Below are 16948 nucleotides of genomic sequence, written 5' to 3'. Positions count from 1 at the left end.
GTGCTTTGCTGAAAAGTGGGCGACTTTCAGAGAACTTAGGCTTTAAATACTGGTTTGTCGCTGAACGGGAAATTTTTAAGGGGCTAAATATTGTGGTTGAAAGTAGGTGGTTTGTTTACAAATTGTTCTGTTAATGAGTGTATAGGCAGATCTCTGAAGGGCCAGGAATCTGATATAGCTGTCCTTTGTTCTAGGTTATACTACTCCAACTGCCCCCCAGGCGTACAGCCAGCCTGTCCAGGGGTACGGCTCTGGTGCTTATGATACCACCACTGCTACGGTCACTACCACCCAGGCCTCCTATGCAGCCCAGTCTGCATATGGCACTCAGCCTGCTTACCCAGCCTATGGGCAGCAGCCGGCAGCCACTGCACCTGCAAGGTAAGGCCATGCTCACCTAGTTCTGATTCTGCAGGGCATCAATCTATTTTCGGGAAAGAGAGCAACTATGCACACTTAAGAGTGTCCAGGATTTCATTCCTTTTTGATGGTTACTCTTAACATACTTTTAAGTGTGGACTGTGTGCTTACAATCATCACGCTAATGTGCTAGGACACACCACAAATACATTGTTCTCCATTTAGTAGAGAAGTGGTGCCATCCAGGGGCCAAGATGAGGAATGTCACTGGCCAGATGGTCTAGTTTCAGAAGAGTGATCTTTTAGGATAGGAGGCTATTACCAAACCCAGAAAAAAATCGGGTGTGTGTTTTCCCTCACAACAAAGCTGATAGAGTTATACTATTGGTGCTTTTATTTTTGGTTTTATTGGCCTTGTAAATGGGTAACACGTTTCTCTTTGGGAAAAACATGGCAGTTCACAGTAAAGGGGAGGTGGGAAGTCCTACAGTGGTGTCTTAGCTGAAGGAATTGACATGATTTTTTCTGTATTATGTAGTTTGGTTATCTAAATACCACAGGCAAGTATACATTCTTAACTGGATATCCTGTTATGGGGTGAATATTTGGGCAAACACATTTCATACTCCATGACTAATTAGCAGGTAAACAATATTATTACTTAACAGAAGATTTCAGGTCTTTGCTTTAGGCAATGCACATAGGTGGCATCTGCATACAGTCTTGAAGGAACATTGAATTCTGATTTGAAAGAAGACTTTAGGGAATAAACAAGATCAACTTGTAACCTAGACTTTTTGCCTACTGTAGAGGTAAGAAATTAGCTCTGGCAAACACTCATGAAATTACTTCTAATGTGCACAGTGAGTAATCAGAGCTACTTGGTAGTCTGCATCTGCTAGACGGCCTGTGCAGTAGTTAGGTGAAACTCACTGATTCCTATAGGGCTCCATTTCAGTTGACCTAGGCATTGCCGAGTGTTATCGAATGTTAAAAGGCCCGTTAGATGATCCGTTGCAACAGTATATCCAAGCCGTGGGGTGGGGGTGGGGGGCAGATCTATTAATTGGTTTTTATAAATTACTCTTTTTGGTTCCTTTTTTTCCCTCGAGTTTCAATCCTTACCACTTTAAAACTGTCTCGTGACCAGTGACAGCTACTCCTCTTTTCCACTGGAAAGAGGGGGCTTGTGACCTATTTCAGCTCTGGAGAAAGCAGTACTTCCACATCCTGTCTGGTCTGCCTACCGATTCTTGGGGGTTTGCTTAAAATAGCTCAAGCTCACTTTGCTACTGTCTTGTTGCACAGTTAGGACTGAGAGGTAATAGAAAACCCTGGATTTTTTTGTTTGTTTTCCTTTGGGATTGGGATTGGTTTTTATCACTTAAGAATATTTCCCAGTTCATCCGAGCATTGGTGAGAGGCATGTCCCTCCCCTACTCTGGTATTTTCATTATGGAGATGTTCAAGCAAAGTTAGAGTTATTAGTGGCAGTCCGAGTTAGGAAAATGTGTTTTCAGGTTTGGTCCTAATAAATGAGAAACATAAAGTAACCCACAGTCACTAGACAGTACTAAAACTTCTGCATTACCGTTAAAAGTTTCTTGTCTGTCTGCAACATCCTTTTTGAGAGAAAGCATTTTCTTACCTAACAAACCACCTCCCCTCCCAGATCACTTAAATTGGCAGCAGAAAATCTTGTAACTGCCTTTCATAGCTGTGTTAATGTGGAACAAGTGGAACATGTTGGTATCTCTTCTGTGGGTGTGATGAATTCTCCCTCTTTTTTCATGTCCTCTTCCAGCAAATACAGTTGGACCAACACTGGGTTTGATGTAGGTCACTTCACAATTGTATTTACTTCCAAGCTCAATCCTACCATTGCACGTTGCTCCGAGGTTGTAGAGTTCTTATTCCCGGGAGTTTTATGGTTGAGGGAAAAAGTCTTACTTTTTTATTTCTCCTTTTAGACCGCAGGATGGTAACAAACCCGCTGAGACTAGTCAACCTCAATCTAGCACAGGGGGTTACAACCAGCCCAGCCTAGGATATGGACAGAGTAACTACAGTTATCCCCAGGTACCTGGGAGCTACCCCATGCAGCCAGTCACGGCACCACCATCTTATCCTCCTACCAGGTCAGTATCCTCCTGACCAGTGAGCTAGTAGAATAACAAAATCGTTTTTGTCAGGCTGTTGACGTGCTTCTTCCTTAGGTGAAATGGGTTATCTGACTCTCTCAGTGTTTAAGCCTGGCCATGCAGTATTACATTAATTAGTCTTAGGTCCCTGTAGTAGTACCTGGCAGCCGGTAACTCTCTTCTCTTGAATACAAATGAAAACATTGTTACCACTCCAGGTTCTTCCTTTTAATTTTGCTCTTTTAGCTAATTCAGATGCATGAAAAACAGGTATATGAAAACAGGTAAACCCAACCATGGGAGCCACCTTCTCCAATGCAGTTTGGATGGATAAAGTGCAGGACATAAAAAAGAAAAGAAACTTCACTGTAATCATTTCATATTTGACTTAATTCAGAGGTCCGTTCATGCACAAGTCCTTTAATGATCGGGCCAGGGCCTTTACTTTTGTCTACAGGCTTATTCAACATTTTCTGTCTTAGGTTAACCACACCAGCAGCTGTAATGTCTAGTTTGGGTTTCTTTTAATAGTAGAGGAAAGAACTGCACGTTTTCTCGCTCACGGTTTAATTAGAAGCAAATTTTCAAATGAATTGTCTGAATTGTGTCCTGAAGTGTTGACTTAGTTCTGCTAGAGGTGGCAGTTCCCTGTTTTGTACTCAATTTCATTGGTTTACACAGTAGAGCACAGCAGATGTGAACAGGTTTAGAAGCAGATACAGCTGACCCGGTAAGTGCACAACTTGGAGCAGCAATGGGCAGGCTTACAGCAAGAGTTCTTCACAGAGCCCAGTTGCGCCTGTTCTGCTGCAAGTAGTTAATGTGGCCCATTGAATAGGTGCACCTAGTGAAGAGAGGCTGTTGGGTCTGTATAGCCATGCTGTTGGGTGTGGTGGTAGAGGCTTAGTTTAACTGTACTTCTAATATGATGGGGTTGTTTTGTTTTGTTTTCTTCATTATCATAGTTCGTCTAAAGTTTAATAGTTCTTTTCAAGGTTTATTTCTATGCAAGAAGGTATCTTGGTTTAGTTTCCCTGACATGTGGTTGCCATGTCAGCAGATGAAGAACTTCTGATGCTTTTTGTATAGTGTCTTAATTCTGAAGTTTTCTTCTCCATCTTTCCTTCATTAATGCCCAGATTTCATAGATGATCGATCAGACATGTCTAAAAGTTTAAAACTATATACCGTACATAGAAAAATAGTTTGAAACTTGGGACAAATTGTCAAGAGAAAATTGCCATATTTGTGTGACCACACACACACACACACCAAGCAGTCTTGTACCTTCTGAAAAATCACTGTCATGACTGAAGGGAATTGTTGGAGCCAGGCTTAGAGCTGCCATACTTAACTACCTCCTTTTCCTTGGTGGCTTTTTCACTGGGTCAGCATGCCCTATGTATTCTTCCCTTAATCCAGGAAGCACCTAAACTCCCAAATTGGCCTTGAATTTAATTAAAAATAACTCTGGTTTTAATGGGGTGCAAAGTAGAAGAGGAGACTCTTAGGGTCGTATGTTGTATACTAGATAGGTTTTCGGTATTTTCCTCTCTTGTGCATTTAAAGCTTTATTGTTCCAAATACAAAAATATTTGCTTATTTTGAATTCAAACTGTTGATATGTAGAAAGTAAGTGCATTTTTGAGTGTTTCTATGTCACATGCTTTGAATGTCTCTTGATTAAAGGGGGCTTGAAGAAATAACAAGCCTCTCTAAAAAGCTTTTTTTTTTCTTTCAGCTATTCCTCTACACAGCCGACTAGTTATGATCAGAGCAGTTACTCTCAGCAGAACACCTATGGGCAGCCGAGCAGCTATGGACAGCAGAGTAGCTATGGTCAACAAAGCAGCTATGGGCAGCAGCCGCCCACTAGTTATCCCCCCCAAACTGGATCCTACAGCCAGGCTCCAAGTCAATATAGCCAACAGAGCAGCAGCTACGGGCAGCAGAGTGAGTTGCTAAGAGAGAAAACCAAATAAGAATGATTATGTTTGGAGTTTCTGAACGTGGGGAAATGCTCTTTACAATTGTTTACTTTCAGACTCCAGGATGCATCTTTAGGATGTAGCATCCTGGCTAACCACTTGGATGTCCCACTAAAGACATGAGTGCTTTTCTCCAGTTTAGTTGTTGTTAGTATGCCTTGCAAAAGAGAGAAAAGAGAGTTTGTAACTGACCAGAGCACACATGTTAAGACTGCCAGCTTTGCTCTCTTTGAGGTTACATACAGTGAGTGAAGCTGGCATTCCTGTGGCCTGCCCACCACAACTCATTAGAAGGACATGAGCAGGTAGCTGTTGAAGACTACTGCAATTTTGATAGTCTAAAAAATGCTAGGTTTTGTTTTTGGTTTTTGTTCACATCTGTAAAGAAAAAAAAAGTCCTTCTCACAGAACACTTAGTTTGACGTGGAGAAATAACCAAAAATTCAAAACTGCTGTTTCACAATTTAATTTTTACCCGGATTGTTGGGGGATTTTTGTTTTGAGGTTTTGGGGTGTTTTGTTGTTGCTTTTTTTTTTTTTTTTTTTTTTTTTTTTTTTTTTTTTTTTTTTTTTAAGTGTTTTTTTAACTAAACTCTACCCATGGGCATGTTTCATTATGGCTATGAAATGAGTAGTGCTGCTTGATGGGGCAGTATTCTAAAGCCCTAAGAAACCTGGCTCTGTTTTTGTTTTTGAGAGTAGTTTAAAGCAGCAGCTTTTGAAGACATCTTAGGATACAAAACCTTACAAACTGTTGGCCAGGGGGCTTTTGTTTGTTTGGGTGGTTTATTCTAGGGTAACTATGTAAGGTTATTTCACTTGATGAATTAGCAGTTTTGGTTAAACTTATAAGAGCCTACTGATAGATGTGCCTTGTCAGGTGTGAAGAAGATAGTGCCTTGGTTAGTGCCTTGCAATTGAGAATTCTGTGATTCCAGGAGAAAGTACAACAGGCAGTGGTTCAAATGCTGGTCCATGGCTTACAGATGTGACTCTTTCCTCAGGTTCATTCCGACAGGACCACCCCAGTAGCATGGGTGTTTATGGGCAGGAGTCTGGAGGATTTTCCGGACCAGGAGAGAACCGGAGCATGAGTGGCCCTGATAACCGGGGCAGGGGAAGAGGGGGATTTGATCGTGGAGGCATGAGCAGAGGTGGGCGGGGAGGAGGACGCGGTGGAATGGGGTAAGAGCAAACCTTTTATCCTTTTACTTAATTTTGTTTCATCCATAGGATTTTCAATGGAAAGAAGGGACTGAAAGACATAAGAAATTTATTTCTACATTTCCATGGACAATCTGTTGAGCCCAGGCCATCTTCTAAAACATGGAAATGTCATCTTTGTGGCATAGATTAAGTGGCAGTTTGCTTTTTTCCCTGCCAATCTACTTAGTTGGGTTGGGGAGAATAAAGAATGGTTTTGAAACTAGAGCTTTCAGTTCCCTTCATGGTTTCCAGAGGTCAAAAGCCTCTGTGGGTAATAGACTCGGGATGGAACACACACAACCTTCTAACACCCCTAGGTTTTTAACTAATGGCCTCTGAATGGTTGTCTTGAAACACCTGGTGTATATATATATATATATACTGCAGAAAAGGAGAGCAGCTGTTTTCCGGTGTTTGTCCCCAACTTCTGTTTGTACTCGCAACTGTTGAACATAATGATGAAGATATTGGTCCTGTAACCCTGAGGTGCACCTGGTACACAGAAAAGTCCAATAGCTTTTTGCAGAGTAATGTATATAATTACAGGATCACTCCCCATTGGAGATCTTGAGAAGTCTAAATCAGTTTGACCATTTTGATTAATGGCACAATCTGGTTTAGAAAACTTTGTTTAGATCAATATAATAACCCTGCTACCTGTGCCTGCCCCTCCCCTCCCTTCTCCCGTCCCTTCTCCCCTTTCTGGTGTCTGTACTTTGATGAAGGTGAGGTATAATGTTGGTGGTTAACATAATCCAGAAGGTTTAGTTCTGTGTGTGTTCTGTCCCTATATAAATTAGTAAAAAAAGTTATGCAGAATGTTACATATTATGTATATTGGAATCGGTGCCACTGTTGGTTCAAGGAAAAACTGGATAGGATTTTTATATGTATATATATATATATAGAAGTGGACTTCAAAATTAGAATAAAAGTTGATCTCTGATTTTTATATTAGCAAATCTGTTTACTGTTGAAAGATACTGATTGAACATACCACTTTGCATATTCTGCATAACTTAAAGTCTTTGGTGAAATCTTTATTGGAAGAAGCCGTTACTTGACAAAATACAAAAATTTATGAACAATTTGGTAAAAAGTAAAATCAGTCTGATTTGGAGAAAATCATTCCATTATAAAGGTTTCACTTCTTTATATGGATGTTTTAAAATAGATGTAGACACTTGAAATTACTATCATCACGTCTCCAATCACCTAGAATTCTTAGAATTTTTCAATTGCAAAACCAATTACAAGTTCGCTCATTTTAATACTCCAGAAGTAATAATTCTACTAATTTTGCTAGACTTTGCTAATAGAGGGATCCCCTCTTTCTGGATGAGAAGTCTCTCCTGGAGCCATAGAAAAAATCGTGGCTTTCCCACAGGTTTTTCAACTGACTGTGAAGCAGTCAGTTGGATTCCTTGGGGACAGGACAGGGGCATTCTCCCCTCCCTCTTTTTTACTGTGGTGTGGTGATGGTTTTCAGTGTCTTCAGCAGGTAAGGCACTCAATGTTGTTAACATGCCCTTTTTCATTGCCTCAGTATTTTGATATTTTCATTGGCTGTTAAACGTGGAAACTTTTTAACATGCTTTGTCGCATTTATATGCTACAGGTTACAAAGTGAGAGCCTTGTATACACTTCAATACTTAAAAAGTACCCGTACTCAGTACTCAGCCGGCAGCATAATGAAAAGTGGGACTAGACACGGTGTCCATATGGAGAGGAAAAATATACATAGAATATTTTTAACAAAATGTATTCATTGTATAAATGGAATCCTTCTGTAACTTTGGTAACTGCATACTTGTTATTTGGTAATGAACCAGAGGAGGTATAATACTCTAGAATTGTGTAACATTAAAGTGTAAACTTTTGTGTTTAAAGAGAGAGAACATTTTATGGTGTGTACTTTTAAAAAGGAAAGAAAGCTGCATGCAACAGCTTGAAACTGTATATTCAGGTATTAAAGGTGCAATACTGGTTAGGAAAAGCTCAAGGCCTCCCACTGGGGAGCTGCCTTTATTTAATTTTAAAGAAAAAACAAAAGGCCCAGCATATTCCCTCCCCCTGTTTACAGTATGTGAGGCAGTAATATTATACTACTGTCATCTCTGTTCTCAACTGACATGTCTATAAAGTTGCACCCCCAGTCTGTTGAGCCTTGGTATTTGTTGTAAATTCTCCTTTCACAGCAATTGTTAAACCCATTAGTGCCCTGAAATGTATAGCTTTATGCTGAAGATTGGCTGGATGCGTCCTCTGATGTGTGTTGTAGGCGTTTAATGTGGTTGTCTCCTGCTTGATTATACTGTGACTTGTTAGGAAGCCTCCCTGGGCTCTCCCCTAGGAGAGGTTGAGGGTGCACCTTTATGAACATGGAAAGCAGTTGCCCCAGCTTTGTTGCTCCACTCTACAACCAAGCTCTCCCTGTTTTTCAGCCGATGGGGTGGGTGTTGGGATCTGTTTTCTTCCCCTAATTTGCCAAGTATTGCACTATTAATACCAGCCCCCGAAATGAAAGGAACCAACCACACTGGTGTGTACAATCAGACAAGCAAGGTTGTATATAAAGAAAATTTGAGCAAGCTGCCCTGAAGAAAGGCATAGTGACAAGATGAGAGAGATGCATTGTTTGGAGATGTGTTTAGCCAGTGCCCTTCTTCCCCACGAGCCCCCCCAAGGCTCAGAGCGGTACTGGCTTTTAAAGGGAAAGGCCTTCATTTCTTCGTTTATCCCCCCAGCAGCGCTGGAGAGCGAGGTGGCTTCAATAAGCCTGGTGGTAAGTTTTTGAGTATTACCATGGATAGTGTTTAAAAAAAAATACAGTCAGTTTTTAGAAAACTATAATTTTTTATTAGTTTCATAAGCGGTTTAAAAATGATCTATACAAAGAGACTAATGGGTACTGCCGGCATTGTCTTAGGGGTAATAAGGTTAACCTATGGTTACAAAACAAAGGGTAACTTGAAGTATTGAGCAACTGCTTCTGTAATATGGGGGAGAATCCATTTTTTAAATTTGGTTTGTTTAGAGGAAAATTTTTGACTTAAATTTAACACTAATTTGGCACATAAGCATTGAGAGTGTATTTGGTTAATGGTTTAAAAGCAAACCAGCAAAGAAAAAGCAAAACCCTAGCAAATCTTTCACAAATGTTTAAAGGGGCACTGCTCCATTTTAGCAGTGCGGGTCTTTTTGAATTTAATGAAGCCCCATCAAATGGTGGTATAGTAGATAGCTATGTGTGTTTGTAAGGTTTGTAGCTTGCAAGACGTGCACTAATAGTATCTTATGTGATCTTTCCTGGTTGGCAGGACCCATGGACGAAGGACCAGATCTTGATCTAGGTAATTTTGAACTCTTGAATTTTGTATCTTGCTTTATAAACAAACAGCACAGAAGTTAAGTGTGTGCTGGAGCTCAGCAGCCTGACAGATCGGTGTGATATTTTTGCTGTCGGGAGCAGTTTGGGCTCCCTTTCTCATGAGCGTCTACTCCGTAATAGCCTTAGACAAAGGAAACCACAAGTTCCAAGGCATTCTTGTTAGTGTGGCTGGTAGTTCTCTTAGCTTTGTGATAATTACCAGTGAGTAGTAGTGACTAGTGGCTTAATTAGTCCATGTAGATACAGGACAATAACTCCCTTCTGTCTTTTTTCTGGAAGGCCCACCTGTAGATCCAGATGAAGACTCTGACAACAGTGCAATTTATGTGCAAGGCTTAAATGACAATGTGACTCTGGATGATCTGGCAGACTTCTTTAAGCAGTGTGGAGTTGTTAAGGTGAGTAAAAGCATAACCATGTGAGCTGACAGATCTTCCAGTCACTAGGCATTTACTTCATAGAGACATAGTTGATGTTGAATGTTTCTGAAGATCTGACTGCTTCTGAAGTTGCCTGACTTTTCTTAGTGTGTTGTAGTTTGCTCCTTAAAATACAAAAAAAACTTTATTTTATGTGGAAAAGAAATGCTAAACATGGTTTGGGTATACTTAACAACTCAGTCCTTTCTTTAATTTGTTTTTAATATTTACTTATTTTTGAGAGAGCGTGAGCAGAGGAGGGGCAGAGAGAGGGAGGGAGACACAGAATCCGAAGCAGGCTCAAACCCTTGAACTGAGAGATTATGACCTGAGCCGAAGTCAGACGCTTAACTGACTGAACCACCTTGGCACCGCAACAACTCAGTCCTTTGTTTATCATTGTCAGTTACTTATAAGAATACTTACATGGACACTACTTTTTGTGAAATACAGAATATAACATAACAGTTTTAAAATAGTGAACATTTATATTCTTCCCGGTGTAAGTAGTAGAGCTTTAAGTGTATGTGGCATATTTCTTTTCCACTTTTATCCCTTGTCAACACTCCCATCCCAAATCTTACCTCTCCCTTTTTTTTTCGTAGACGTATGCTTAGTATTGGAGAATGTTTATTAGATGGTACTGTAAGGCAGCGGTATTCTGGGAATACAGGAATGGGCAGATAGAAACCCTTGGAGTTCACGTATAGGGAACATAGTAAAAAGAAATACAGTATGTTAGATGATGTTATGGAGGAAAAGTAAATACAGCAAGGAGGACTGGGGTAAAACGAATAGAGCTGTATAGTTCAGAATCGGGAAGGCTTTTCAGAAAAATGGAGGGAGTAGCAAGGCAGAAGGTCCGAGGAGCTCAACAAAACTGGTGTGACCAGAAAGTTTTGATCTGAGCTATTGCAGTGGTGGTTGGGTTATTCCTTACGTGGGGAAAACTAAGAGAGATTAGGGTTTTGAGAAGGGACTGGGGGTCCCCAGGTCAGAAATCCCAAAGTTTGGGAAGGGGCATGTGGTTTGCTCAGTTAAGCATCAGATGCTTGATTTCAGCTCACGTCACAATTTCCGAGTTCGTGGGATCAAGCCCCACATCAGGCTCTGCTGGGTGTGGTGCCTGCTTGGGATTCATATTCTCTCTCCCTCTCCCTCTCTCCCTCCCTTTCTCTCTCTCTCTCTCAAAATAAATAAACTTAAAAAAAATACTAATCTAAGATTTAAAAAATTTTGGGGGAGAGTCTTGTTCATTTGTAAATACTTCACAAGTTATTCATATATTCTCTAATAGACAGTTGGGTTATTTCTAAGTTTTTAGTCTACAGCCCATGATGCAGTGAACATTCTTGTACACTACTGGGGCACAGTGCACTTACTTGCAGTAGTTAAGTTCTGTAAAGTCACTACAAAATACTGAATTAATGAATGCTCAACCACTGCTCCTAGGGAAAGTTTGTACACAGCTGTATACACACATCTCACATAGATTATAATCATAAATTCTAAAAACAATTCACCCTGAGATTCTCTTTACTCTTACAAAGAGAAAGTGAGGTTCTGAAGTGTTAAATGACTTGCCTGAGTTGACATTCAAATTCATCTAACCGGCCCCAGGGCCAGAACTTCTTGCACTACACTGCCCTGTCCCCTACAGTCTCCATCCCCTGGTCTTATCTAGAGAGAGCTGGAATGAGGAGGCAGTGTGTCTCTGGAGGTCAGCTGGAACACATGCATCAGGCAGCATAAATTTTTGTCCCTCTGTGCATGTGTACAGGTAACCACAAAAGTGCTACAAGTATTGGGTTTGGAGTTCTAAATTTTAGCAAGTAGGCAAATTTGCAAATATTGAACCATGAATAATGAGGATCGACTGTACCCAGGCATAGAATTGCTGGTTCTTAAGGTGTGCATGTTTAACTTCACAAGAGTACAGCTGAGCAACTTCAATTCCGCCAGCATTCCTGATACCACATTCACCACATCCTCACTGCCACTGGGAATCTCCCGAATCTTTAGTTTAAGCCAATCTACTTTAAGAAAATGGAAATGTGGTTTTAATTTGACTTGCCCTGATTGCTAATCATGTTCTAATTGCATGCTATCTTTTGTGAAATGCCTGTTAGTCTTATGCTCATTTTTCATTGGATTGTTATTTGTTGTTCTGCCTATAGTTCTTTATATTCTCTGAAGGCTGATCCTTGTCTGATACTGCAGATGTATTCTCCCAGCCTTTAACTCCTTTTCTTGGGATGAATGGAAGCTCTTTGTGTAGTTGAACTTACCAGTCTTGTCCTTACTGGTTTGTGTCTTCTTTTTCTATTCGTAAGACCTTGTGTTCTGGCAACGTTTATTGAAAGATCTGTCCTTTCCTGGATGGTATAGACTGTATCAGTCACATAACATATCTTGTATACTTCGGGTTCATTTGTATGAGCCTGTGCTAATGATAGCAGAGCTCATTATTTTTATGCCAAGTCTTGAGATCTGCAAATACCAAGCGAATTCTTCAGTTTTGTTCTTTTTCCTCAGGAATGCTTTGCTATTTACTGCTTGCTCTTCTGTGTACATTTCCATTTAGGAAGTTCTTTAAAAACCCCAGTTGGGTATTTATTGAATCTGTAAGACAGTTTGAGGAGAATTGACATTTTTATAATACTGAGTAGTTTTTTCCATGAATATCCTATGCCCATTTATTTAGGTCTTTAATAAAGACTGTGTCCTTAATAAGGTTTTGCAAGTCTTCGTTAGTTTTATTTTTAGATTTTTTTTTAGTTAATGGTCATTTTCAAATGATATTTTGTGGTGGTTGTAACTGATAGAAATAGGGTTGATTCTGGTAGATCTTAACACTTACATAATGAAGATTTCTCTCTACTTGTGATGTATATGGCATGTTGTTTATTTGGGTACATGGGGTTTTTTCCTAGTTTAGAAAGTAGTGTATACTTTGAATTTTGTAAAATAAAGGAGATTTTAAAAATACATAGCCCAAGGGGCGTCTGGGTGGCTCAGTCACTTGAGCATCTGACTCTTGAATGTCAGCTCAGGTGATCTTGCCTTCATGAGATTGAGCCTCACGTCGGCTGGCTCCATGCTGAGTGTGGAGCCTGCTTGGGATTCTCTCTCCCTCTCTCTTTGCCCCTCCCCCACTTGTACACCTGTGCTGTCTCTCTCAAAATAAATAACCCTTTAAAAAAAACACACATAGCCCATCATTCATACCGCTATTTCCATGTTTCTTTTCAATCTGTGTATGTTATTTATAAAAATATAGATATCTGTACATAATCTTACAAAAGTTATCTTTCTTTTAAAAAAAAAGAAAGCCTTCTATGTCAGTACTCTTAGGTATCACTACGTGTATAAACAAACATGTATAGATTAGACTTTGATCATATGCACATTTAATGCAAAAAACACATGAAGCCATATTCTTGTACAGTGTGGCTCCTGAATACAATCTCATTGCATCTGGTGTTCACCTGAAAAGCTAGTGATGTGTTCTAGCTCTGGAGGAAAAATTGGCTGTGTTAGACGTAATCAAGAATGCTTCTAGCACACTCAGACCTGTAATGATTTAAGGAAGATTTTTCCTTAAGCGAGACATAGCTTATGTGATGGCATCAAAGCCTGACTGTCACATTATAAGAGGTGGCTGCTCTGACCAGGTGCCTGTTAGTATGGACACACAAAATGTCGGGCAGGTGCAAGGACACCAGCAGAATGACAACTAGGGAAAGAACGGAACCTATATTGTTCATTGACACACTTCAGAACTTAAGGCATGTTTTGGTTTTCATGATCCCTACGCCTAAGGGGAAAAAAAATCACCTAAGTGTATATGTTATGGCAATTTAGATCAGCCACCCATAATTTCAGTACTCAGGAGATAAACTAACATCCTACTAAATGTGCGTGTGTGTGGAAAAATTACTGCTTTGGACGATCCACGGGCTTATCTAAATTTTGCATGGGCTTTATTTCCCCCCAAAGAAGCCTAACTGTGCTATTTTGTGCCTAGATGAACAAGAGAACCGGACAACCCATGATCCATATCTACTTGGACAAGGAAACAGGAAAGCCCAAAGGCGATGCTACAGTGTCCTATGAAGACCCACCAACTGCCAAGGCGGCCGTGGAGTGGTTTGATGGTAGGAGCTCTAGAGTCAACAGGGGGTGCTCACTGGCATTCTTAACTCCACCTGCCCTGGGGCACACTGAAGGTCTTAGAGTAGATGTGTGTATCAGCCTGCAGGTGAAGCAAGGGTCTTGCTGATGTATGTTAGAATATCGTTCTCTGAAGTAATTTTAGGGACAAGGATCTGTTCTCCCTCTGCGTGACTAGAAGGAATGGTGGGAAGGAGGAACTTGAGAGCCGTAGGAGCCAGAAGACCCTCTGTCTGTGCTAGAGGAGCACTGGATGGCTGTTGGGAAGCTACATGCCTGGCTCCCTTCTGCCATGGGAGGGCCCAGTTGCTGGCCCTGGATTAGGAGATTCTTTATTTTGAGTCATTATTATTACAAATGCACCTTGCTTAAAGTTGTAGATGCTTCTCTAAGCACGAGTATCAGGAGGTACAGACAACCACACAGAAATCCAGTATACATTTCAATATATACATTTGGCCTTTGGCATTGGTTCTGGAGTTTTCACTGCAGACAAAACCAACTTGAAAGTGCCAGAGGACAGCTCCTGGGTCTTCTCTCTTCGCCACTTTCATGCACTTGTCCCTACTTCTCACCCTTTTCTGGGCACAGGTGCCAGTGCACTTTGTTTTCCCCTGGCTTAGGGTACAGAGGTTTATGAGGTTGCTTTTGAAGGTGTTTATGGCCTTGCCACTGACGATCTTAGAGCAGAGTGTGGGTGGAGCACGTGTGCTGCGCTGGGGTTGAGGGGATGAGTGTGGTGGTGGTGGATTGTGAGCAAGGAGTGTTCTAGCCTTGCCTAGTCCCCCAAGGAGGGAAGAGTTGGGAGTAACTGGTATTCTGTTCTCTTATTCCAGGGAAAGATTTTCAAGGGAGCAAACTTAAGGTTTCTCTTGCTCGGAAGAAGCCTCCAATGAACAGCATGCGGGGTGGTATGCCTCCCCGTGAGGGCCGGGGGATGCCGCCACCGCTCCGTGGAGGTATTTACCAGACACCTTCCCTGAGCTGCTTCTGTGTTGCTTTGGGCATTTTATGGCACACTTGTCTTTGAGAAACTTGATTTCTAGAATGTAAACAAGCCCGTTAGAAATAGTAAGAAGGTGTGTAGAATTAATACTGAACCACTAAATACCAACAGCAAAAGTTTGCAGGAATGAAAGGAAGAGAAGAACGGGTTTTTTGGCCGGATGGGTAGGGGGGTGCTGGCGTGCCTGGGAACCACTGCCTGGCTATCAGCCCAGGGCTGCCATTTATTTATATTTATTTTGCTTGGGTCTCTTCATCTGCATGAAATGCCTATTCTTGTACAGTTTGTGGGAGCTAACTGAAATAATGTGCGTGGAAGGCACAGGGCTGGGCCCTCATGTCTGGGGCCGATGATGGGACAGTTGACAGCTGTGCTCTCTGCAAATGCCTTTAATGCTAGGGTGTTCCCTGCAGCAAATCTAGTGCTGTGGAGAGGTGACTGGCTCTTTTCTTATTGCAGGTCCAGGGGGCCCAGGAGGTCCTGGGGGCCCCATGGGTCGCATGGGAGGCCGTGGAGGAGACAGAGGTGGCTTTCCCCCAAGAGGGCCCCGGGGTTCCCGGGGGAACCCATCCGGAGGAGGAAACGTCCAGCACCGAGCTGGAGACTGGCAGTGCCCCAATCCGTATGTACTTCTCTTGACAAACTGACAGTCTGCACTAGTGAAGTCACATCTTACCCATTCCCACTGTGGAGAGGAGGGCCACTGGATGGTTTTTGTCTAGATGGTTTTGTAATGAGGACCCAGATTGCTCTGTGGTGGGGTGGATGGGGGGGCCTTCTGAAGGAAGTCATGGTTCCAGTGGACTCCTGGGGTCCAGGTGTGTGGTTTTGCAGACATTTTCTGGATCATACCTCAGTCGTTTGGGTGCCTTGCTGCCTGAGGTGATGGCTCTAAAGCCAGTTTCTGTTGACAGACCCTCTTACTGGTGTTTGACCCAGACCCCAGTATATTTATGCTGGTGGAAATACAGTGAGTGCCTTTGCTTAATTAACTTCCTTAGTTCAGTTGGTGATTTCTGTTGTGATACAATTTTATGCAGGGGGTGTGGAAACCAGAACTTCGCCTGGAGAACAGAATGCAACCAGTGTAAGGCCCCGAAGCCTGAAGGCTTCCTTCCACCACCCTTTCCACCCCCGGGTAGGTATAGGTTTTGGGAGCATCCCCTCAGCTTCTTCATACTATAAACCTCTCTTGTTAACTTGGTGGACTTAGTAAAGTCCTGCTGCTGACGGCCAAGCTGATGATTGCAGTAAGTGCAATCTTGGCAGTGGGGTCCTCGAGTCCTAAATAAAGTATGGCCCAGATATTCAGATCAAGTAAAGGATCTGCTTTGTTTCTGTTCTGGGAGGAGGTCGCAGATCCTGAGCAGCCTCTGAGGCATGTCCATAGCCGCCTCCATCATGTCTTGCTGCTGATCTGTCCTTTTCCTTATTTTAGGTGGTGACCGTGGCAGAGGTGGCCCTGGTGGCATGCGAGGAGGAAGAGGCGGCCTCATGGACCGCGGTGGTCCTGGTGGAATGTTCAGAGGTGGCCGTGGTGGAGACAGAGGTGGCTTCCGTGGTGGCCGGGGCATGGACCGAGGTGGCTTTGGTGGAGGAAGACGAGGTGGCCCCGGTGGGCCCCCTGGGCCTTTGATGGAACAGATGGGAGGCAGAAGAGGCGGGCGTGGAGGCCCCGGGAAAATGGATAAGTATGTGATGGTGAAAACCAGCTGCGGCTACCGGGCGCGTCGGGGCCACAGCCCCTTCCTGTCTGATTGGAGTGGGTCCGGCTCCAGTGGGAGGGGGTGGGAAGCTCCCTATCATTCCCCCTCCTCTAACTCATCACCCCTTTCCGCCTTGCAGAGGCGAGCACCGTCAGGAACGCAGAGACCGGCCCTACTAGACGCAGAGACCCCGCAGAGCTGCATTGACTACCAGATTTATTTTTTAAACCAGAAAATGTTTTAAATTTATAATTCCATATTTATAATGTTGGCCACAACATTATGATTATTCCTTGTCTGTACTTTAGTATTTTTCACCATTTGTGAAGAAACATTAAAACAAGTTAAATGGTAGTGTGCCGAGTTTTTTTTCCTTCTTTTAAAGATGGTTGTTTAACTAAGACTAAACAATGGGAACCCCTTGTGAGCATGCTCAGTATCATTGTGGAGAAGCAAGAGGGCCTCTAACTGTAACAATGTTCATGGTTGTGATGTTTTTGTTTTTTTTGTTTTTTTTTTTTTTTTTAAATAAAATTCCAAATGTTTATAAACAGTCA

General features: G+C 42.2%; 1 protein-coding gene across 3 annotated transcripts in view; it reads left to right on the top strand.

The window, feature by feature from the left end:
• Positions 1-16948, top strand: part of EWSR1 (EWS RNA binding protein 1) — a 27324-nt gene extending 10376 nt beyond the window's left edge. Inside the window, exons 5-17 of one of the 3 annotated variants that reach the window (XM_015083638.3) lie at positions 195-381; positions 2331-2498; positions 4243-4454; positions 5494-5674; positions 8447-8481; positions 9017-9049; positions 9367-9485; positions 13534-13663; positions 14516-14638; positions 15145-15307; positions 15726-15823; positions 16124-16376; positions 16531-16948. In XM_015083638.3, coding sequence (XP_014939124.1) covers positions 195-381; positions 2331-2498; positions 4243-4454; positions 5494-5674; positions 8447-8481; positions 9017-9049; positions 9367-9485; positions 13534-13663; positions 14516-14638; positions 15145-15307; positions 15726-15823; positions 16124-16376; positions 16531-16570 — 1742 coding nt within the window. In that variant the 3' untranslated portion in view covers positions 16571-16948. Of the gene's footprint in view, positions 1-194; positions 382-2330; positions 2499-4242; positions 4455-5493; positions 5675-7313; positions 7630-8443; positions 8482-9016; positions 9050-9366; positions 9486-13533; positions 13664-14515; positions 14639-15144; positions 15308-15725; positions 15824-16123; positions 16377-16530 lie in introns of those variants that run through there. The other 2 variants (XM_015083637.3, XM_015083639.3) reach the window with 2 other exon arrangements.

This window comes from Acinonyx jubatus, chromosome D3 (genome assembly GCF_027475565.1).
Source record: "Acinonyx jubatus isolate Ajub_Pintada_27869175 chromosome D3, VMU_Ajub_asm_v1.0, whole genome shotgun sequence".
Taxonomy (NCBI): Eukaryota; Metazoa; Chordata; class Mammalia; order Carnivora; family Felidae; genus Acinonyx; species Acinonyx jubatus.
The sequence above is the reverse complement of the archived record's forward strand: the minus strand, read 5'-3'. Positions and strand labels throughout refer to the sequence as shown.